This window comes from Mesoplodon mirus, assembly GCF_964341445.2.
Source record: "Mesoplodon mirus genome assembly, chromosome: 7".
In the NCBI taxonomy this organism is placed as follows: domain Eukaryota; kingdom Metazoa; phylum Chordata; class Mammalia; order Artiodactyla; family Ziphiidae; genus Mesoplodon; species Mesoplodon mirus.
In genome coordinates, this window is record NC_138983.1 from 130,930,084 (window position 1) to 130,947,879 (window position 17,796).

General features: G+C 40.6%; 1 protein-coding gene across 3 annotated transcripts in view; it reads left to right on the forward strand.

The window, feature by feature from the left end:
* JHY (junctional cadherin complex regulator) overlaps nucleotides 1-11,238 on the forward strand; it is a gene marked incomplete at its 5' end in the record, with an annotated part of 63,727 nt that extends 52,489 nt beyond the window's left edge. For all 3 annotated transcript variants that reach the window (XM_082627162.1, XM_082627163.1, XM_082627164.1), the window contains 4 exons: nucleotides 109-403; nucleotides 7,579-7,659; nucleotides 8,922-9,050; nucleotides 10,962-11,238. In XM_082627162.1, the coding sequence (XP_082483288.1) occupies nucleotides 109-403; nucleotides 7,579-7,659; nucleotides 8,922-9,050; nucleotides 10,962-11,159 (703 nt within the window). In that variant the 3' untranslated portion in view covers nucleotides 11,160-11,238. The remainder of the gene's footprint in view (nucleotides 1-108; nucleotides 404-7,578; nucleotides 7,660-8,921; nucleotides 9,051-10,961) is intronic.
* Between the last annotated feature and the right edge of the window lie 6,558 nt (nucleotides 11,239-17,796).

Consider the following 17,796-nt stretch of genomic DNA (forward strand, 5'->3'; position numbering starts at 1 on the left):
ATTGGGGGAGTGATAAATACATCAAATTAATGGTTCATAAAGACTTTTATGCTAAAAGTCTTATGTATCTAGGTTTCAGTAACACATTTGTGTTTTTTTTCCTTTAAGGAAGTTCCATTCTTCCTCTGAGAGCCAACCTTCTAGTGCTTCTCCAGACTCACGGCTCACCCAGACAATGGAGCAGCATCAGCAGGCCCTAATGCATCTGACTGAGGTGCATCCCCACAAAGGGGCCTTACCTGGCGTCACGCTTCCACCCATACTGTCAAGGGAGGAAAGTGAATCCCAACTCAGTTCAGAGAGAAGCCAAAGAAACCAAGTGAAAATTAGCTGTAGCAATTCTGAAGGCTATCTGTTTCAACTGGAAAAGGGGAAGGAGCATAGGAAAAGAAGCAGCATTAAGGTAATAAAAACATCTTACTTACTTAACCTTTTATTTTGATAATACACAGGGACCTTGATTTTCATTCTCCTTATCTCAGGCCTGGAATAGGGCTGCTGCTGCTGCTCCCCCTCCTTCTTCCTCTCTAGTCCCCACCCCTTCTCAGCCTTCATCTCACCTCAGCTCCTGCAGTAAAACACCCAGGACAGCCAATGACCGAGCTTTCTTCTGAAATGTTTGCTTTACTGAGTTCTGTGTTTACCTAAGATTCACCATGACTAGCACCTTTGTGCACTTAGGTCTTTCCCATCAGGTCTGCTTTGTTAAATAAGGAAAATGGGGGTGGGAGGCAAAGAGGAAGGTTTCCAGGAAGAAATGAAGGAGCGTTGAAGGAGTCTTTTTATGTCCTTTGTGTTTCTCTACTGTTACAAACAATAAAAACCCCTCAGGAAAGATCACTTGTTTCTAGTGTCAAATAGTAAGGAAAAGGCTAGAAAATGCATTCTGCTTTACTGGGCAACAGGGAAATAGTTGCCCAGTTTACTGGCTGGAAGCAATAGTCCTGTGGTGGATTGGCCCCACCAGGAACAGACTCTGAAATGGAGATTTGTGAGCAAGAGAGTTACCGGGGAACCACCCTTGTCGGGGAGGGAGAGGGCAGGGCCGGGTGAGGGAGAAGGGGCGGCTTTGAGGCTGGTGCAAAGGATGCCTCAGCCAAGCCCGTGAGGGTTCTGAAGTTGGGATGGCCCATCAGAGGCAAGGAACCCAGATGTTCCCCCACATGGATCAGCCATTGGCTATTGACTGTCTCTGGGGGAGCGTTGTAACTTTGGGCACAGCCGCTCCACCTGGCTGAGGTCAGTTCTTAGGGAGGGACTCGACTGTGGGCCCTAGCAGACAACACTCCCAGCAGCTGGGGAACCAGTGGACACCAGTGGGGCGTCCACTATAAGGCAGATTTAGGGAGCTATCCTTAGTTCCACTCAACATATATGTGTTGAATTCCTACCAGGAACTGTGTCAGGTGCTGGGATGTATAGCAAACGAGCCATGCCCTTTCCCCAGCCGTATCATGTTGAAATAAAAGAGAGAGGGATGCACAGTGAACACAGAGGAGCACAGAGGGGCACACATCCCCACCTGCGGGTCAAGCGGAGCTTCAGGAGGTGATCGTGAGGCATCTTAGAGGATGATTGAGAGTTAGCAAAAGAAGGAAGACTGAAAGCATTTCAGACAGAGGGACCAGTGTAAGTGAATGTTCTGAAGCTTGAGAGAACACAAAGCATGCTGGGAACTGATGCATTTCAGGGTTGCTGCCATTCAAACTGGGAGGTGCTGAGTGTTGAGAGGCGACAGTGGAGAAGTAGGTCGGGCACCGGGTCTTCGAGGATCGTGCTCGTCATTGGAAGAAGGAGGGCTCTAATCCCTCAGCTGGTGGGGAGGGGGTGGTGGGTTGGCGGGGGGCATGGAAGAATTTTAACCACAGTTAGATTAATGTTTTAGAAAGACTGCTCTGGCTGTGGTGTGCAGGGCAGACGCAGGGCACTCCAGGAATAGGGGATCGTGAAGTCAGTGGACACCCACATGCGGGCCTCAGAAAAAAAGGAAAGGGTGGCCTTGAAGAGAAGAAGGGAAAGCTGGGCTAGAACGACAGTGGGTCATACTGCAGAGAAGAAAAGGAGGACCAGCTTGGTGTGTCCTCCTGAGATAGAACCTCAGAGGCTGATGCACATGAAATGCCCCAGCCCACTGCCGCCACCTGCGAGCCTAGGCCTTCAGCTCGCTCACAGCCCCGGGGTCCTTCCCTCCTCGGCCCCTTCCCACACGCTGACCTGAGGGCTCCTTGGGCTCCTCATGTGACCCTCCCTCACATCCTCCGTCCTGCCGGGGTACCTAATTCTTGCCCAGGCTGTGGAAACCACTACTGGTTGTTTAGAGCTGGGATGATCCCCAGTTTCACAGTAAATAAGAAGAAATGTGTTCCTGGGTTCATAAGTAACTTATTTTTCCACCAAAACATCATTACTTGACAGTTAATCGTACCTAATCTGAGCTACGGTTAGTAGTGTTTTCAAGCACTTCATAAATAGAATAGGGTTTGTAGACTGGGCTAGGAAGCCAGACACTGTGCGTATTATTATTTCTATAGGGAAGTGTATTCAGAGCTTAGGAACCAACACATTCTCAAGGTGAGGGCGTCCTGTCACTCTGGAATTTACGAGTTACCAGGGCCTAAAAAAGAGCTCAAACTCACTACCTCGGAAGAGAACCTTCTGGGTTAGGGTTCTTGCCAACTGTGGATTATTGTTGAAAATGCAAGCTTTTAACAATTCCTAACGAGCAGGGTTTAGCGGAAGTCACGCACTCAGCCATTTCTAAATTCTCATCACCTAATCTCTCTGTGACTCGGACAAGTTAATTCACCTGAGCCCCTATTTCCTCATACGCACAATCAGAATTGTTCTTTTTGTAGATTGGGTTTGACGGTTAAGTGACATATTGTATTAAAACCTTAGCTTAGTGCCTAGCAAAGAATAGACATCAACTAAATGTTAGTTTCCTTTCCCTTCCTTCTCCTTTTGGTAGTTTGAATCTGTGTTTTACCGAGAGAAGGCAGAGGACAGTACCCAGTGATGGTGTATCATGAGACATCTAAGATCGGGGAGGGGAGGGAAGAGGAAGAAAGAGAACTTCCACTTACCACTTCCCAAGCCCTCTTTCCAACTTGGGAAATCCCTGCCTTCCTGCTTTCTCTCAGAGATGTTGCAATCCACACGTATCCATTTTCTCCATCCAAGACTTTCAGCCTACATCCAACAAAGACACAGAAGCACTCTTTGTCCGGGAAGCCATTCCAGAAGCTAAAATGATTTAGAACCGAGCTATTCGTATAGGACAGCAGGTAGCCGGGGCCCCAGACAGAGGGACTCATTACCCACATCATGCCCATTTCCTAGTCAAAGCAAATCTCATGGTTTCCAAGGGAATCGACTCGAATCACATTCAAAATTTGAGGATTTGTCAAGATAATAGGCCCAAGCACCGTTCCTCTTCTCCTGGCAGTTCTGTTGTGACCAGTTTATGAACACTCGGCACTGTCCATGCCACTGAATCCAGACATCAGGCAGTGAGAGATTAACACAGCATAAGTGATGACAAACAGTAATAAAAATATCTACTGCAACCTGCCACAGAATGACTGCTGTGTTGAGCTGAGCTGCAGCACTTAACTCGTGTGTTTGTTGTCACAGACAATCCGGGTATTGCTGCTTGACTGCTTCTAAGACGAGGTTTATTTGGATTAAGTTTAGCAACCACAGAGCAAATTTCCTTCACTTGCTGTTCCCCAGTATTTGAGGCATTGTTTTCTGTCCCGTCTCTGAGTAACTTTCTCACCCTTACACATCTGAGGAATGTTCTGGAGAAAAGCCCCACAGTGTCCCCCACAGCGGGGCACGACCTCTCAGAGCTGAAACAAGTCCTCCCGGGACAGTCAATGTCATTTCCAAGTCAGGCACCTTTTGCCCCACGTTTAAAATAAAAGTCACTCTTCCGGCTTGAGAAGACGTGTGATTGACGGCCGGCAGAAACCTTCCACCAGGAGATCCTATGCCAGACTCTGCCAAAACCACGACCAGTGGACACCAATTCCAAGGGGTAGATCTGGTCTGGTCAGCCGTCAGCTAGAGCCAGGGTTGGCTGATGTCACCCTGTGTGCATCTCACACAAAGACTAGAAGAAGCAAGCCCTGCCGGGGATTTTTTGAAAACATGCTTTTATTTGCCCCGTGTTTGGAGACCTAATGAGACTACTATTGTTGATTTAATTTTAAAAACTGGAGGGGGGGGGCATGGTGCTACTGTGACCTTTTGGTCTTGTAACAGCCAAAGAGAGATAAATCAAACTAAATTCTAGGCATTATTTGACTATGAAAGCCTTTTGAAGAGACAGAAAGTAGCTTAGTGGTTGCCTAGGGCTGGAGGTGGGGGGAGGGAAGGGACTGCTAATGGGTATGGGTTTCTTTTTAGGTCAATGAAAATGTTCTAAAATTGGATTGTGGTGACTTCTGCACAACTTGATGACTATACTAAAAACCACTGAACTGTACAACTTCAAATGGGTGAATTTGGTGGTGTGTGAATTTTATCTCAATAAAGCTGTTAAAAAGAATTTTGATGGAAAGAGATCAAACAAAATTACAGCACTGAGAACCAATCAAGATTACTTGAAGCTGACAAGTAAATCCAGGATTTTTCATTGCCAGTCACCCGGAACAAACTGTTAGGGGCCATCGCTCTCCCTTGAGAAACATCTCTTCACTGGAAGCAGCTCAGCCTGTCAAGGAGTCAGTGGCATTTGGAGATGACCCCTTCGGGCCACTCTCTTTCCTTCGTGTCAGTCTGCAGTGCTAGACCCTCGGTTCTGTTTTCCTGTGACAGCCACGACGTTTATTCGAGGTGATGGAACTTCAGGGGGGATGCAATAAGCAATTATTCATGCTTTGCGTTACATCTTTTGTGAGTTGGTGGAATGATTAAAGCTAAGCTGCTTCAGACTAAGGATGCGATTTCTGGGCGCTGATCATTTCTGTCTCATCAGTTTTGGACAAATTGGATTTATGACTTGGATGTGAGTGGGGTTCTCTCCTTTTTCATTATTGGTTTACTTTGGCAAATGGTAACATAGTGATTTCAAAACAATGGCGGAGATGGCATATGCCAGATAAAGAACAAATCTGCAATCGCAAAGTATAGGATATCTGAGTTCATTCACCTATTAAAAATTAGCAGTGGTTTTAAAATGTGATAATACCCAGTGTCAGAGAGGTCTGGACAAAAAGAGCATTCTTCTACCTTGTTAACAGAAGTGTTCATGAATGGCCCCGAATATGTTCATGATTCTGTCTCAATAATCTCACTTCTCTTAATTTATCTCAAAGAAATAATCAGAGTAGCCCACAAACAATGCTCATCCCTAGGACATCTTAAACGTTCAACATTTAGAAGAATCACTAAATAATTCAACTATAACTAGACAATAGAATGTTATACATAAAAATCACATTTTCAGAAAACATGTAGTGACACGGAAATACAGTGAATGGTAACCTTCTCAGCAAAAAAAATAACAAAATAATTTGTAGGATAGGGACAATTTTATAAAAGTATGAACGGATACATCTAAAGGGCAGGAAGCAGCTGTAGTGGTTTTGCTGGGTGATGACTCTATTCTCTTGAAGGAGATTTATGATTTTGAAATGCTTTCAATGAACAATATTTCTTCTATATACTTCTTCTATATATTATATCCTTCTGTATACTATATTTTAATTATTTTAGTCCAAAGATTTAAGAAAGGCTCTTCTTTGACCTTTTAGAATCAGATGCACTGAAAGAGTTTTGACTACAAATATTTAACATACTAATCAGGCAAATTCTGTTTACAGAACTTTAAATCCTTGCAGTGTAGAAGTATTGCCTAAATGACACATGATTTTGGCCCTGTGAAGCACTATGTACTATAAAAATTTTGTAGGACCTTAGAAATACTGCCTTTAGCTACAAGTCACAGAACTACTCTTTACAGCAATTTCAAAAACAAGGGTTCATTCTTCTTACATACAGTCAATCCACAAGTAGGAAGTTGCTAGCACCGGTGGTTCTATAGCTCAAAACATCAGAACCAGTATTTGTACAATTCTCTTGTTCTTCTTTTCTTTCCTGGCTACAAGACTGCTGCTGCATCTCCAGAAATCACATCCACATTCAAGGCAAGATAAAGGGAAAGGGGGAGGGGCTGTGCCAATCCAATTAAAGGTTTTCCAAGATGCACCCTCTATCTATGCCAGCAAACCTTCATTCATATCTCATGGGCCAGAGTTCAGTGCTGGGGTCTGGAGGCAAGAGCTTTGGGCTCTGAGCCTGGGAAATGGCGATGGAGAATCTAAGTGGTCTGACCTCCAGGTAGTCAGTCAGTAGGCATTGTGAGTAGTAACAGCGGATATATGTGTCTACATAAGTTCATTGTTGAGATTTGAGAATTATATGCAGTAACTCTCTATATGATGAAATGTTCTGTTTTTAAAGTCTCTGGACTATCTCTGCCAAATTCTCTCTTAGGAAAGGGCACATTAGATATATTGTATATTTTAGGACTTCATAATTAACAGGAACTTTCAAAATTTAGAAACATACCATGCCTTGTCATTAGCATATAGACAGGTGGTACCATACATGGTTAGTTCAGTACTGCCTCTGCCGTATGGCTATTTATTCTAAGCACCAATTCTGATGTACCCTAAGATCATTACCGTCACCCAAACCATCTCTTTGGTATTGTCCTTCCTACCCTTCCCAAGGAAGACAACTCAATGAACTCACAAATGCAAAGAAAAAAGGCCTTTGTTTCCCCACAAGGGTATCTGCTGCAAGTAGCAAGTCAGATTTCATGTCAAAAGCGGGAGTTTGGGGAATATCTTAACCTATCCTACAGTCCGGAGCGCGTTCGTATTTTTCCTGCCTGTTACTGTGCTCAACTGACATAATATAATAATTAAAGAGCCTCGGTCTGTTACTCTGTCCCTTTAAATATGCAATAGTAATAAGCATTATCGTATAAAATTATTTGTACCTTTCAAAATATCCAAAATCACACTGCATAAGTTTCTCAGTGGGTCTTGCTTAGACTCTTAACCCTTAAATGTTTCCTTTCTTTTGAATATTATGACATTAGACAGGGTGCTCTCTCTTCGAAGCAGCGTGCTTACCTGATTCATTTAGATCGCCTGTTCCAGGGAAATCAGTTGGTTCAGTGAACAGTACAAAACTAGACATACTATTCATAGCAGCAGCAGCGAATCACTAATGTATCCGTTACGTTAAAAATGTTAATAACAAAGCAGCACTTCACTCAATTGAAATTTTTTATTTATAATTTTCAGAATTTCAGTGTTTTTTATTGCAGAAGTGGAAAAGTCCAAACATGTTAGCTCACCAGCTACAAATTACCAAGGAAACTATTATCAATGACGACCATTAAAATGGAAGAATTGTTGGGAAACACACCCACTCTCCCACGGTCCACACAGGCTGCCATTCTTCATTTTGCTTCTTCCCTTTCTTATGTGGCCATGACAACTCGAGGGTGGAGGACATACAAGTCTTTAAAAGAAACTGTCTCTTTGATTTTATTTTTAGAGTTCCAAGCTGAAAGGTTATCAGAACAGAGACATGAAGCTTGGAGGCCTCGGACCTGACCTTGAGTCCATCAGAGACAAAGTGAGTGTGATGTACATACAGCATTTCCAGGACTGGATTTGCCATTTGTCTTCCAGCAAAACCGTATAAAGATACCCCCAGAACCAAGTCCTAATTCAAATGTCTCCCTCTGAATAGAGACCCTTCTGAAGTAGCATTGGTAATAAGCCCCAGGCACTACTTCTACCATAAAATAAAATTACTCGGCCAATGTTGTTTTATGTATCCACCTTTTAGTTAGTTTTGAAGGCCCAAACAGAAAAGTGGGACACATGCACATGAAAAGAGATGTGCGTGTTATATGGTCCTTGGTCTTTCCCAATAGAGTTATCTTGATAATATTCAAGAGTGGCTACAGAGAAGACACTCAGGGTAAGAGTTTCCCAAGCCACGAAAAGTGCATCCACTTTATTCTCTTTCCTCTAGTGAAAGGAGATCTTCATTTAATGTGTTTTTGTGTTTGTTTGTTTGTTTGTTTTTGTGATACGCGGGCCTCTCACTGTTGTGGCCTCTCCCGTTGTGGAGCACAAGCTCTGGACGTGCAGGCTCAGCGGCCATGGCTCACGGGGCCCAGCCGCTCCACGGCATGTGGGATCTTCCGGGATCGGGGCTCGAACCTGTGTCCCCTGCATCGGCAGGCGGACTCTCAACCACTGCGCCACCAGGGAAGCCCCCATCTAATGTGTTTTAACTGCAGTTGCACTCAAGGCATAAAAAGAGAGTAGAGGGCCTCCCTGGTGGCGCAGTGGTTGAGAGTCCGCCTGCCGATGCAGGGGATACGGGTTCGTGCCCCGGTCTGGGAGGATCCCATATGCCGCGGAGCGGCTGGGCCCGTGAGCCATGGCCGCTGGGCCTGCGTGTCCGGAGCCTGTGCTCCGCAACGGGAGGGGCCACAACAGTGAGAGGCCCGCATACAGCAAAAAAAAGAAAAAAAAAAAAAAAAAAAAAAAAAAAAAAAAAAAGAGAGTAGAGTTCAAAGTTGGAAGCAAAAGTGAAAATAAATTGGGTAAACGCAACAAAGAAGAGGCTGAATGTGATTTAGCCTCTGTTAAGTGAACACTGGGTATGCTACTGCAGTGGCATTCCGCCCCTAAAGAGAAACTGTTTCGAGGAGAAACATTAACTTAACCACTTCACTGCTGTCGCCTTACACACGGTGATCCCATTTCCCCCATGTGGCTGACACTGTATGCCCAGCTCACTAAACTTAGTGTCAATTTAAACAGAGAACAGAGCGATCTAGCAGGACCTGTGAGTCACTCTCACTTTGCTTCTCTGAACAGATGCAGAAATTAATACAGCAAAAGGAATATGCAAAACAAGTAAAGGAATACAACATGAAGGCACTATCCATCCCGTCAAAGCCACAAGTAGCAAAGACTGAAAATAAATCTGCTGTCCCTCGGCAGAAGGTAAGAAATTCTCACCAAGGCAGTTGTCTTTTTAATTAGAATTAAAAGGAAACCTCTGTGACCTCATGACAATAAATTCCCCACATTATTTGAACAGAGGATGTTTTAGCTACTACTGTTCCTGCGGCTCCCCATCATTCACAGATATTGATGTAAAAATGATATACACACATATGATGCTGGAAGGTTAGCCTCTTTTTTTCCCTGAAGTTCACTGTTATCTTTAGTCTTCCACATGTTTTCCTCCAAGTATAGTATTTCGAGTTTCTCACACAAAAATTCAATGGTTAGGTGATTTCGTAGAAAAAAACTAATAATCCTGATTAACCATCAGTTTCCTTCTCTACCATTAAATAAGTTTTAAGAAATTAGCATCTTGCCATCTCTGGGTGCTTATGTCAGAGGAAAGTCCTTCACTGTTTCTCTCAAGTTCATTCCCTATATTTTTCCTAAGGGATGGTACTATATAGGTTCCTCTACCCAATAAAAATGATAAATACAGGATGTTCTCCCTCTCAGAAGTCATCCAACTCTAAGTTGTGATGTGAATGAAATACGTTCTATAGAGACACCGAGCTTTGCAGTACAAGTCTCTGCCTCAGTCCCAGTAAGGACATGGGACCCTTTGCATGAGGGACAAGTGACCCTTTGGTGCTTTTAGGAATTTGTACTTCGTGTTCTCTTTCACAGACTCTCATATTTTCTATCTATTGCCTTTCTTCCTCAGACCTTGAAGACCTCAATCCACTTGATTGAGTTTCCATGATGCCACTTTTTCTTTTTTTCTCCAGTCCATTATTTGTTCATGAAGAGATTCAAGGCAACAAGTCTATAATTAGAAATTCCAATAGAAGTCAACTACACACCCTGAGAAGTCTGGAGTTTTACTGTTTTAGAGATTTTTCCCCTTCTAGGACCTACGTATACTATCCATTCCCATTTTAGCTCTCAAGAAACTCTTATTAAACTGTAAAACTGGGGGTGGGGAGAGATAAATTAGGAGTTTGGGATTAACATATAACACTACTATATATGAAATAGATAAACAACAAGGACCTACTGTATAGCACAGGAAACTATATCCAATATCTTATAATAACCTATAATGGAAAAGAATCTGAAAAAGTATATATATATAACTGAATCACTTTGCTGTACACCTGAAACTAACACAACATTGTAAATTAACTATACTTCAATTTAAAAAAATGGTTAATTTTAGAAAAGTAAAACATATAAAGGCAGATTTAGAAATCATATTCAGTAATCTCATCTTTATTGTAATGCCTGTCAGAACTGACATCACTGAAAAAAAGAGTGCCTTTTTTTTAGTATCCAGGTATCTATAGATATGCTAAAGAAAAAGAAAAAATAATTTTCAACCTCTAATAAATACTTGCCAGAGTTGTAAGAACCCAGAAACAAGAATAGTTGGTGTAATAATGGAGACTCAGTTTTATCTCAATTGCAGTGATGTCTTTGGTCTCAAGCTGTAACAAGTCCTCTTTGGATGGAAAGGTCAGTTAATATCTTCTTAATAGAGGTTTGGTTTTAATAAGACTGCCAGAAGCTAAACAGATCAAACACATAAGAAATCTATTTTCAAGCACTTGAATAAAACTCAGTTTTATAAAGAAAACATCTAGAGTCACAACTGTACATATCATTCTTCAACTCTCTTTTTTTCCACAACATTTTGTTACGTGGCTAATTTATTTTGTTTAAACTCTGTGTTATATTGCATTATTTGTATTTTCCATTTGGTCTCCATTTCCATCCATCGCTTAGTACATTATTGTAGCAATAGTCTCCAATTATATTATTAATAAACCTTTCCTGAGACTAGATTTAATTTAAGGAATCCAGGGTTCACTTCCCATCTCAAATAAAATTTTATCTTTATGCTTTTAGGCTTTGGAATATGCTAAGACCATCCCCAAACCCAAACCTTCAAATCTGCGTGATCAGGCCTCAAAGGAAAAGAAAAATCCAACCCATGCTGGAAAAGGAGACATTTTACCTGAAATCTCACTGTTGGAAGTACTGCAGAACAGACATGAAAGGGAAAAACAAGCTGTGGCTGCTTTAAAAGCCCTTCACATTGTATAGACAAGATATGACCAGAGATGCCCAGGGAATGGACTTGGAGAAGAGAAATTCCAACCCACTACTCTGCATTGAGAGTGATGACCTAGCATCGTCATCTAACTGCAATCCATGTTTGCTTTGTACAGGATTTAAAATATGGGGCCCTATTACATTATGGCGCCGTATTTTACTTTCCAGGAAGAAAAACTATTTTAATTATTTATTTTCAATTCAGTTAATATTGGGGCTGAATAAGAACTAGGGAGTAAAGCCTTTTGGTTTTATACTGGATCCTTTTATTTCTTTTTGGTTTTATATTGGCTCTTTTAATTTCTTAAATGATCGCTACCCTTTCTTAGCATAATGAAACTCTTAAAGTTACCCAGAAGTAAATGTATCTACTTGAGTTTCTTTCTCATTTTTCTGATTAAAAAAAAAAAAACTATAAACACTTCAGTTTCTATCGAAAAGAACTCAACTTGGACTAAACACAGGTAAATTTTGCGATATCATTTCCAAAATATTTCAAAATTCTCTAAATTTAGCCAAGGGTTTATATGTAAAATTTTAAAAATGAAAGTGTTTCTAGATGTGCTACTCAAGTAAAACAAATCTCAATGTTGTTCTAACAGAGCATCAAGATATCCACCGAGTCCAAAAGTACTCAACTCGGGCACCTCTGAGAGAGACACTTTCTCAAAGCTGCTGACTCCAAGTATATAAATTTGCTGAACATCTTGCCATCAAAAATATCTTAAAATATCATCAAATGTGTGCTTCCACACAAAAACATTAAGACAAAAACATCCCACAAAAACATCCTACTGAATGTCAATATTAATAAATATTTTTTCCCTTTTAAAGAATCTTTTGAAACTGCATAAACATTGTGAAATTCCCAGGTCTTAAAATAGTCCCTGGGACTATTTTAAATCCTATTAAATTAGGATTTAAATTTTACTTACTTGCTTGTACTAGATGAGCATTGCATTCTTAGATGGCTACATCCAGAAATGGACACATTTAACAATAATTTAGGGAAAATCTGTTTCTCTATACAGGTGGCATAAGGACTGGCTTTGGAGATTTATTCCTATATTGTATAAATTTTACATATACCACAATGTGGTAGAAAAGCTGCCTGTACAGAACTTTTTCTTAATACTGGAAACAGCATTGAAAGTCTGGAAAGATAACAAGTATCTGTGAACATAAAACAGTAAACTGGAGAATCACGTTTCAGTAGTATTTGGAAAATCATAGCATATATGAGGAGTTAGTTCAGGAAAATCACAGCCCAAGCTGCTCCTAAAATGTATCTGTAAAAGAAAAGGACCCTTCAAGGTACATGTTTAAAGACTTTTCTAGAAACATGAGATAGAATGATTTTCCCCCCTATATTTTAAAACTTGCTCTGGAAGCTAAAAATAATGCATAAGAGACATTTCCATATTTTCATTTTTAAAGGGACAGGGTAAATATTTTAAACATTCCATTTCTACTAAATTATCTTAAAGGAATTTAGAGCTTGGAAGGGGTTTATCTTGTTCAAGTGCCAATTTTTTTTTCAGAAGCGGAAATGGAGATCAAGAAAGGATAAGTGGGGCTTCCCTGGTGGTGCAGTGGTTGAGGGTCCGCCTGCCGATGCGGGGGACACGGGTTCGTGCCCCGGTCCGGGAAGAACCCACATGCCTCGGAGCGGCTGGGCCCATGAGCCGTGTCCGCTGAGCCTGCGCGTCCGGAGCCTGTGCTCCACAACGGGAGAGAACACAACAGTGAGAGGCCCGCGTACGGCAAAAAAAAAAAAAAAGAAAGAAAGAAAGGATAAGTGACTCTGAAGTCCTTCAGTCCTACAATGGGAGACTAGCCAGGTCTAAACTCCAATCTTTCAACAGCAAGGGGAGCACTATTGGATTATTTGTTTGTGGGAAGAGAGTTCTTGTTTTTCTGTGTGGGCAAAGAGTATGTAATTATATGTTTCAATTTGGGACATGAACTGCCATCATTTACGTTCCATTTTTAGAAATACGCTTTACTATCTACCTTGCATTTTTAACATGTACAGTCTGGCAACTTTATTACTACATTGATGAAGTTGTAAGAGACATCTACAATGCAACTCAAATGTTGACCAATAAAAGAGACACTATTTCAATTTTTTTTTTCAGAACATTTAAAAACCTCTCCCTAACCACTTCTCTCAGCCTAAGCATTAAATCCTCCAGGCACTTTCACACCTACTATTAAGAACCCACACCCAGCTGAAGCAGGTTCAATGATCCAGTTGATATCAAACAACATTTCACAGGAACTTTACACTCAAGGCAAAGCTCTACCATCCAGTATATATGACCCTAGAGCAATCAAAATTCTTTGTACACAAACACGGAAAGTGACAGGTGGCACCTAAAATGAGTTTGACTAAAAAAGAGAACATACTTGCTGAAAGCTTGGGGTTGAAATCAAAGAATAGATCAAAATAGGCTTCATCTGGCCCCAAGTCATCCCACAATGGTAAGATCCAGCAGAATGGCACTAAGGCACCATGATACTAAGACAGGGTAGAGATTCTGCAAAAGCAGTAAATGACAAACGCTTGTCTGGTTCCTCCTTTAAAGGCAATTGTACTATTAACAATAACATTGATCTTTTATAGACCTGAGTGGATCAGTGATCAATTTTTATCATATTTCTGTTTCAGATATTTAGGAAATAAAAATAATCTGCCTATTAGAAGACAAGGAACCATAAACTTGAGTGACGTAATGATGGAGGGCCTGGATTTGACCAGATGTTATACAAGCCATTGAAAGACATAGTGCCTAACTCCCTAATCTCTATGAACTGGTATAAAGGACCTTTAAATCATGTATTCTTTCTTATTATAGACTCCTTTTATGATGTTTTTCCATCTTGAGTTTCCAACAAGAGCATCCTCCTAGAGGCAGCTTTTGTACAAGTAGCTGAATTTAATGACAGCTGTCATCATGATATTGCTTTGTATAGTAAGGAGTCTCTTGGGAGTTATCTAGAAACCAACTGAAGAAAAGACAATATTGAGGAACAAAATAAAAGGTCAGCCTAGCAAAGGCATCGATGTCTAATTGTTCCAATTGGGGCCTTATTATTGGTTAATGAATCATTGTCAAAACATCACAGCAAGCATGAGCATGCACAGTCTAGTCTAGAGCGAGAAAATGACTCTTCATCCCAACAGTTATTAGCTGGAAGTTGCTTGAAAACACATCCAGTAATTAGAACAACACTGGAGCTAATTGAGAACTTTGAATTGATAGCAAATTGTCTACAATATCAGACTGGATAAACTCAGGAGGGATTCTTTTTTAATTACTTATTGAAAAATTGCATAAGATGAATTGAATTGGGGTGATAGTCTGCACATACCAGGACCAGTTTAACTAACTCTAACATGTGCTTCAAAACATATATTACCATTATATTAGAAGTTGCACTTGAAAATATAAAGTTCTTAAGGAAAAATTAAGGTTGCTTTCCTAAATATGCCTTTTTAAAGATCATCTTTTCCTATCAGAGTAAGAATAAATCTTGAATAATACACATTTCCTCTAACACTCAAGTATTCTACAGGATGACTATAGGACTTCTCCCTAATGCTAAGTGAGTTTTCATAACTTTTATTCCTAAATGGATAAAAACAGAAAGACGAAAGGACACATGAATGCTGCATTGCCTCTTTAGTTGTTTTCCCCGTGAGACAGGATTTAAACAGTAGCACAAAGTCAGTTTTTCATTATTGTGGATTTTGTCTATCCAGTATCTCCTCCCTCTGTATCCCTCATTATAAGAAATGGTCTATATTGTCAGACAAAATTTCTATATTATAAAGGCAAAAAAGGAGAATTATGTATTCTAATAAAATTTTATTTAGCTATTTATTCCACTTTTTAAAATATACTGAAGTACGATCTCAGAATAGCTAAAAATCTGATATTCAGAATTGTCCCCGCAACTCACTGCCTCCAGATTAAGTACAGTATTTGTTTCTACTCCCCCTCTCAACTTCATTAAGCAAAGGCACACATCTTTCTCACAAAGGTACAGAGAAAATACAAAATGTCTCAATTTCCTAAGCAAACATCCATTCAATGGAAAGCAAAAGGTTTTGGATGGCGGGTTTTTCTTTCATTCATTCATTCGTTCATTCATTTTATTCTCTCATCTTAAAGATTCCCATTCTTCATGTTTGGTTACTTAATTTTGGTTCAGTGGAATAACTGAAAAGTTGGGGCTTTCCCAAAAGGTTATGAAAACATCACAGTGAGAGATGCAATAAGATGCAAAATGAACAGACTTTTCAGCTCTCCCTACCACTCAATATAGGGCCTCTTTGGGTAAAATGAAGAGAAGAAAAAAGAATTTGGCGGGCAAGGTTTATCTCCCTTGCTGCCTCTCCACTGCCTTTTCATTGTCCCCTTGCAAACCTGGGCAATATAAGTAATTAATTTTCAATAAGCTGAATAAATGGTCTTCTGCTATTAAACAGCTCTAACAGCTTGAGAGGATTACAATGATATGAGCATTTCAGGCAAATAAATTTAGTGAACCCCTGGAAATACCTGATAAGATTTCACAAATTTTCTTTACAGAGTTGACAGCTCGTAGAGACCAGACCTGCTACTGGGGCTGCTAGACTGGCTTTTGAGAGTACCTCTTATTGCTGGAGTCCCAAGCTTTTGCAAGAGATGCTTAAATAGTAGATATCCTTATGGTGCAAATTTGACACTGGGAGAAATAACCTTCAGAAATTTAAAACCCACGAAGTATAATCAGTTATCCTTTGGGAAGCTGTCTATACAGGAGAAGGAAGTAGAGAACAGAATGCATGTCCAGTGAAAAAAACCACTGTAGATCTCTACACCAAATAATTTGGGCCCCAAATGGACTCTTTCCTCTGTGGCAAATTTGTCTCCTAAATTAATCCTTATGCTTTCTTTTTTGTCATGCAGACAGTGATCCAAATCACTATCATGAATCCTGGTTGGCCTTACCTTGTATCTCTAACCTGTCACCTGGCAGTGATGTCTTTTCCCATTTCCCCTGCTTCCACACAATGGTGACACTTTGAATCAGTACCAAGGATGCTGTCTCTACTTAAAATTGATAATCTATCCTACAAACCTCAAGTACCCATTTTTAATGAAACCTTTAGATGAATATCAAAGAACTATTTGCCGTGTCTAATGCTTTAATTAGATTATATTCTCAATTTAACCCATTAAACCTCCTTTGATGATCCCCATATTTAGTGTTTAGCCTCAGATGCACGAGGTAATGAATACTGGACCTTTTGATTTAATGAGAATTTCGGCTCTTCCAGCCTGCGCCTCTTTGTATACCTTTTATTTTGCCAGCTATAGAATTCAGTTAATTGAAGGAGTCCCTTACCCTCACACATTAAGGAGTATAAATTAGCATCCCCATTCTGACTGCAAAATGCAAGCAGACACTTTTGCTTTGATCTGCGGATTGAGCTGAAGAAGGCAGCAGCCCTCTGAAAATGAGCTGATGGCCTGTTATCAGGGCAAAATGCAGACGCGTCCGTGCGTCACAAAACACTTAATGTCTTAACTGATCACCTTCCAATTCTCCTTGTCCTGTTTGCATCATTCTCTTTATAAGCGCGCCCGTGCATGTGTGTGTGTATGTGTGTATTTCTGTGTGGCTCTGTTTTGCTTTCTCTGTTTATCTTTTCTGATTCTCTACTCAGAGAATTAAGGACCCAGGTTTTAAATTAATCTGAGACCAAGGAAAATGAAATAACATAAATTCCCTCACCTTGAAATTTCTACGAATATCCTGCAAAACTATTCAGGACCTTTCACAGACAAAGATTCTTAAGGACTAACTAACCTCCAATGCTTTCAAAATGGATAGATCCCAAGCCGTTGGTAGTACATCACTGAATATGAGGTCAGAAGGGCTATCCTGTGCTTTGGTAATGAAGTCAGCCTTTTAATATGTTCCAATGATAAGGCAACTCTCTTGAACTTAACAAATTCAGTTACATAAAAGAAACATCAAGGTAAAAGATCAATACCTCCATCACTCATTGTAAAAGCCAGAATAAAATAATCTTAGATTCAAATTATGAGACATCTGGATAAATACGGTAGATTGAGCACCCACACACACATGCACACGCACGCACACATCTGTTTCACTCCCTTGGCAAGCCCCCACTAAAATCACAGTAACGGGTTTTTTAAAGGCATAAACATATAAGAACCGGGAGAACAGGAAGAGGGATACCAGTAGCAACTTTTTAAAAACTGGAAATCAGATGAATAAACTGCAAAATAATAATAATAATTGGAAGCCTCCAAAAATACTAAATCGTAACCAGGCAATGGGAAAATCCAAGAATCAATCTGATATACACTACAGAATGCCCCAAATGCTCAGGAACTGATGGTGTCAATTACTGCTGGAAGTAGGGGGGGAAGAGGGTGAGGGGGTTAAATGAAGGATGACTTCCCTCCACCACCCTGGTAAAAGGCTGCTTGACCCTCTACAGAGTCTCAGGAGTGAGAAACAACGGGCTGTTATGAGGCACCATCCTGAGAACAGAGACAACAGTGAGCACAGGTGTTCTAAATACAGAGACCTCTGGTCCTCC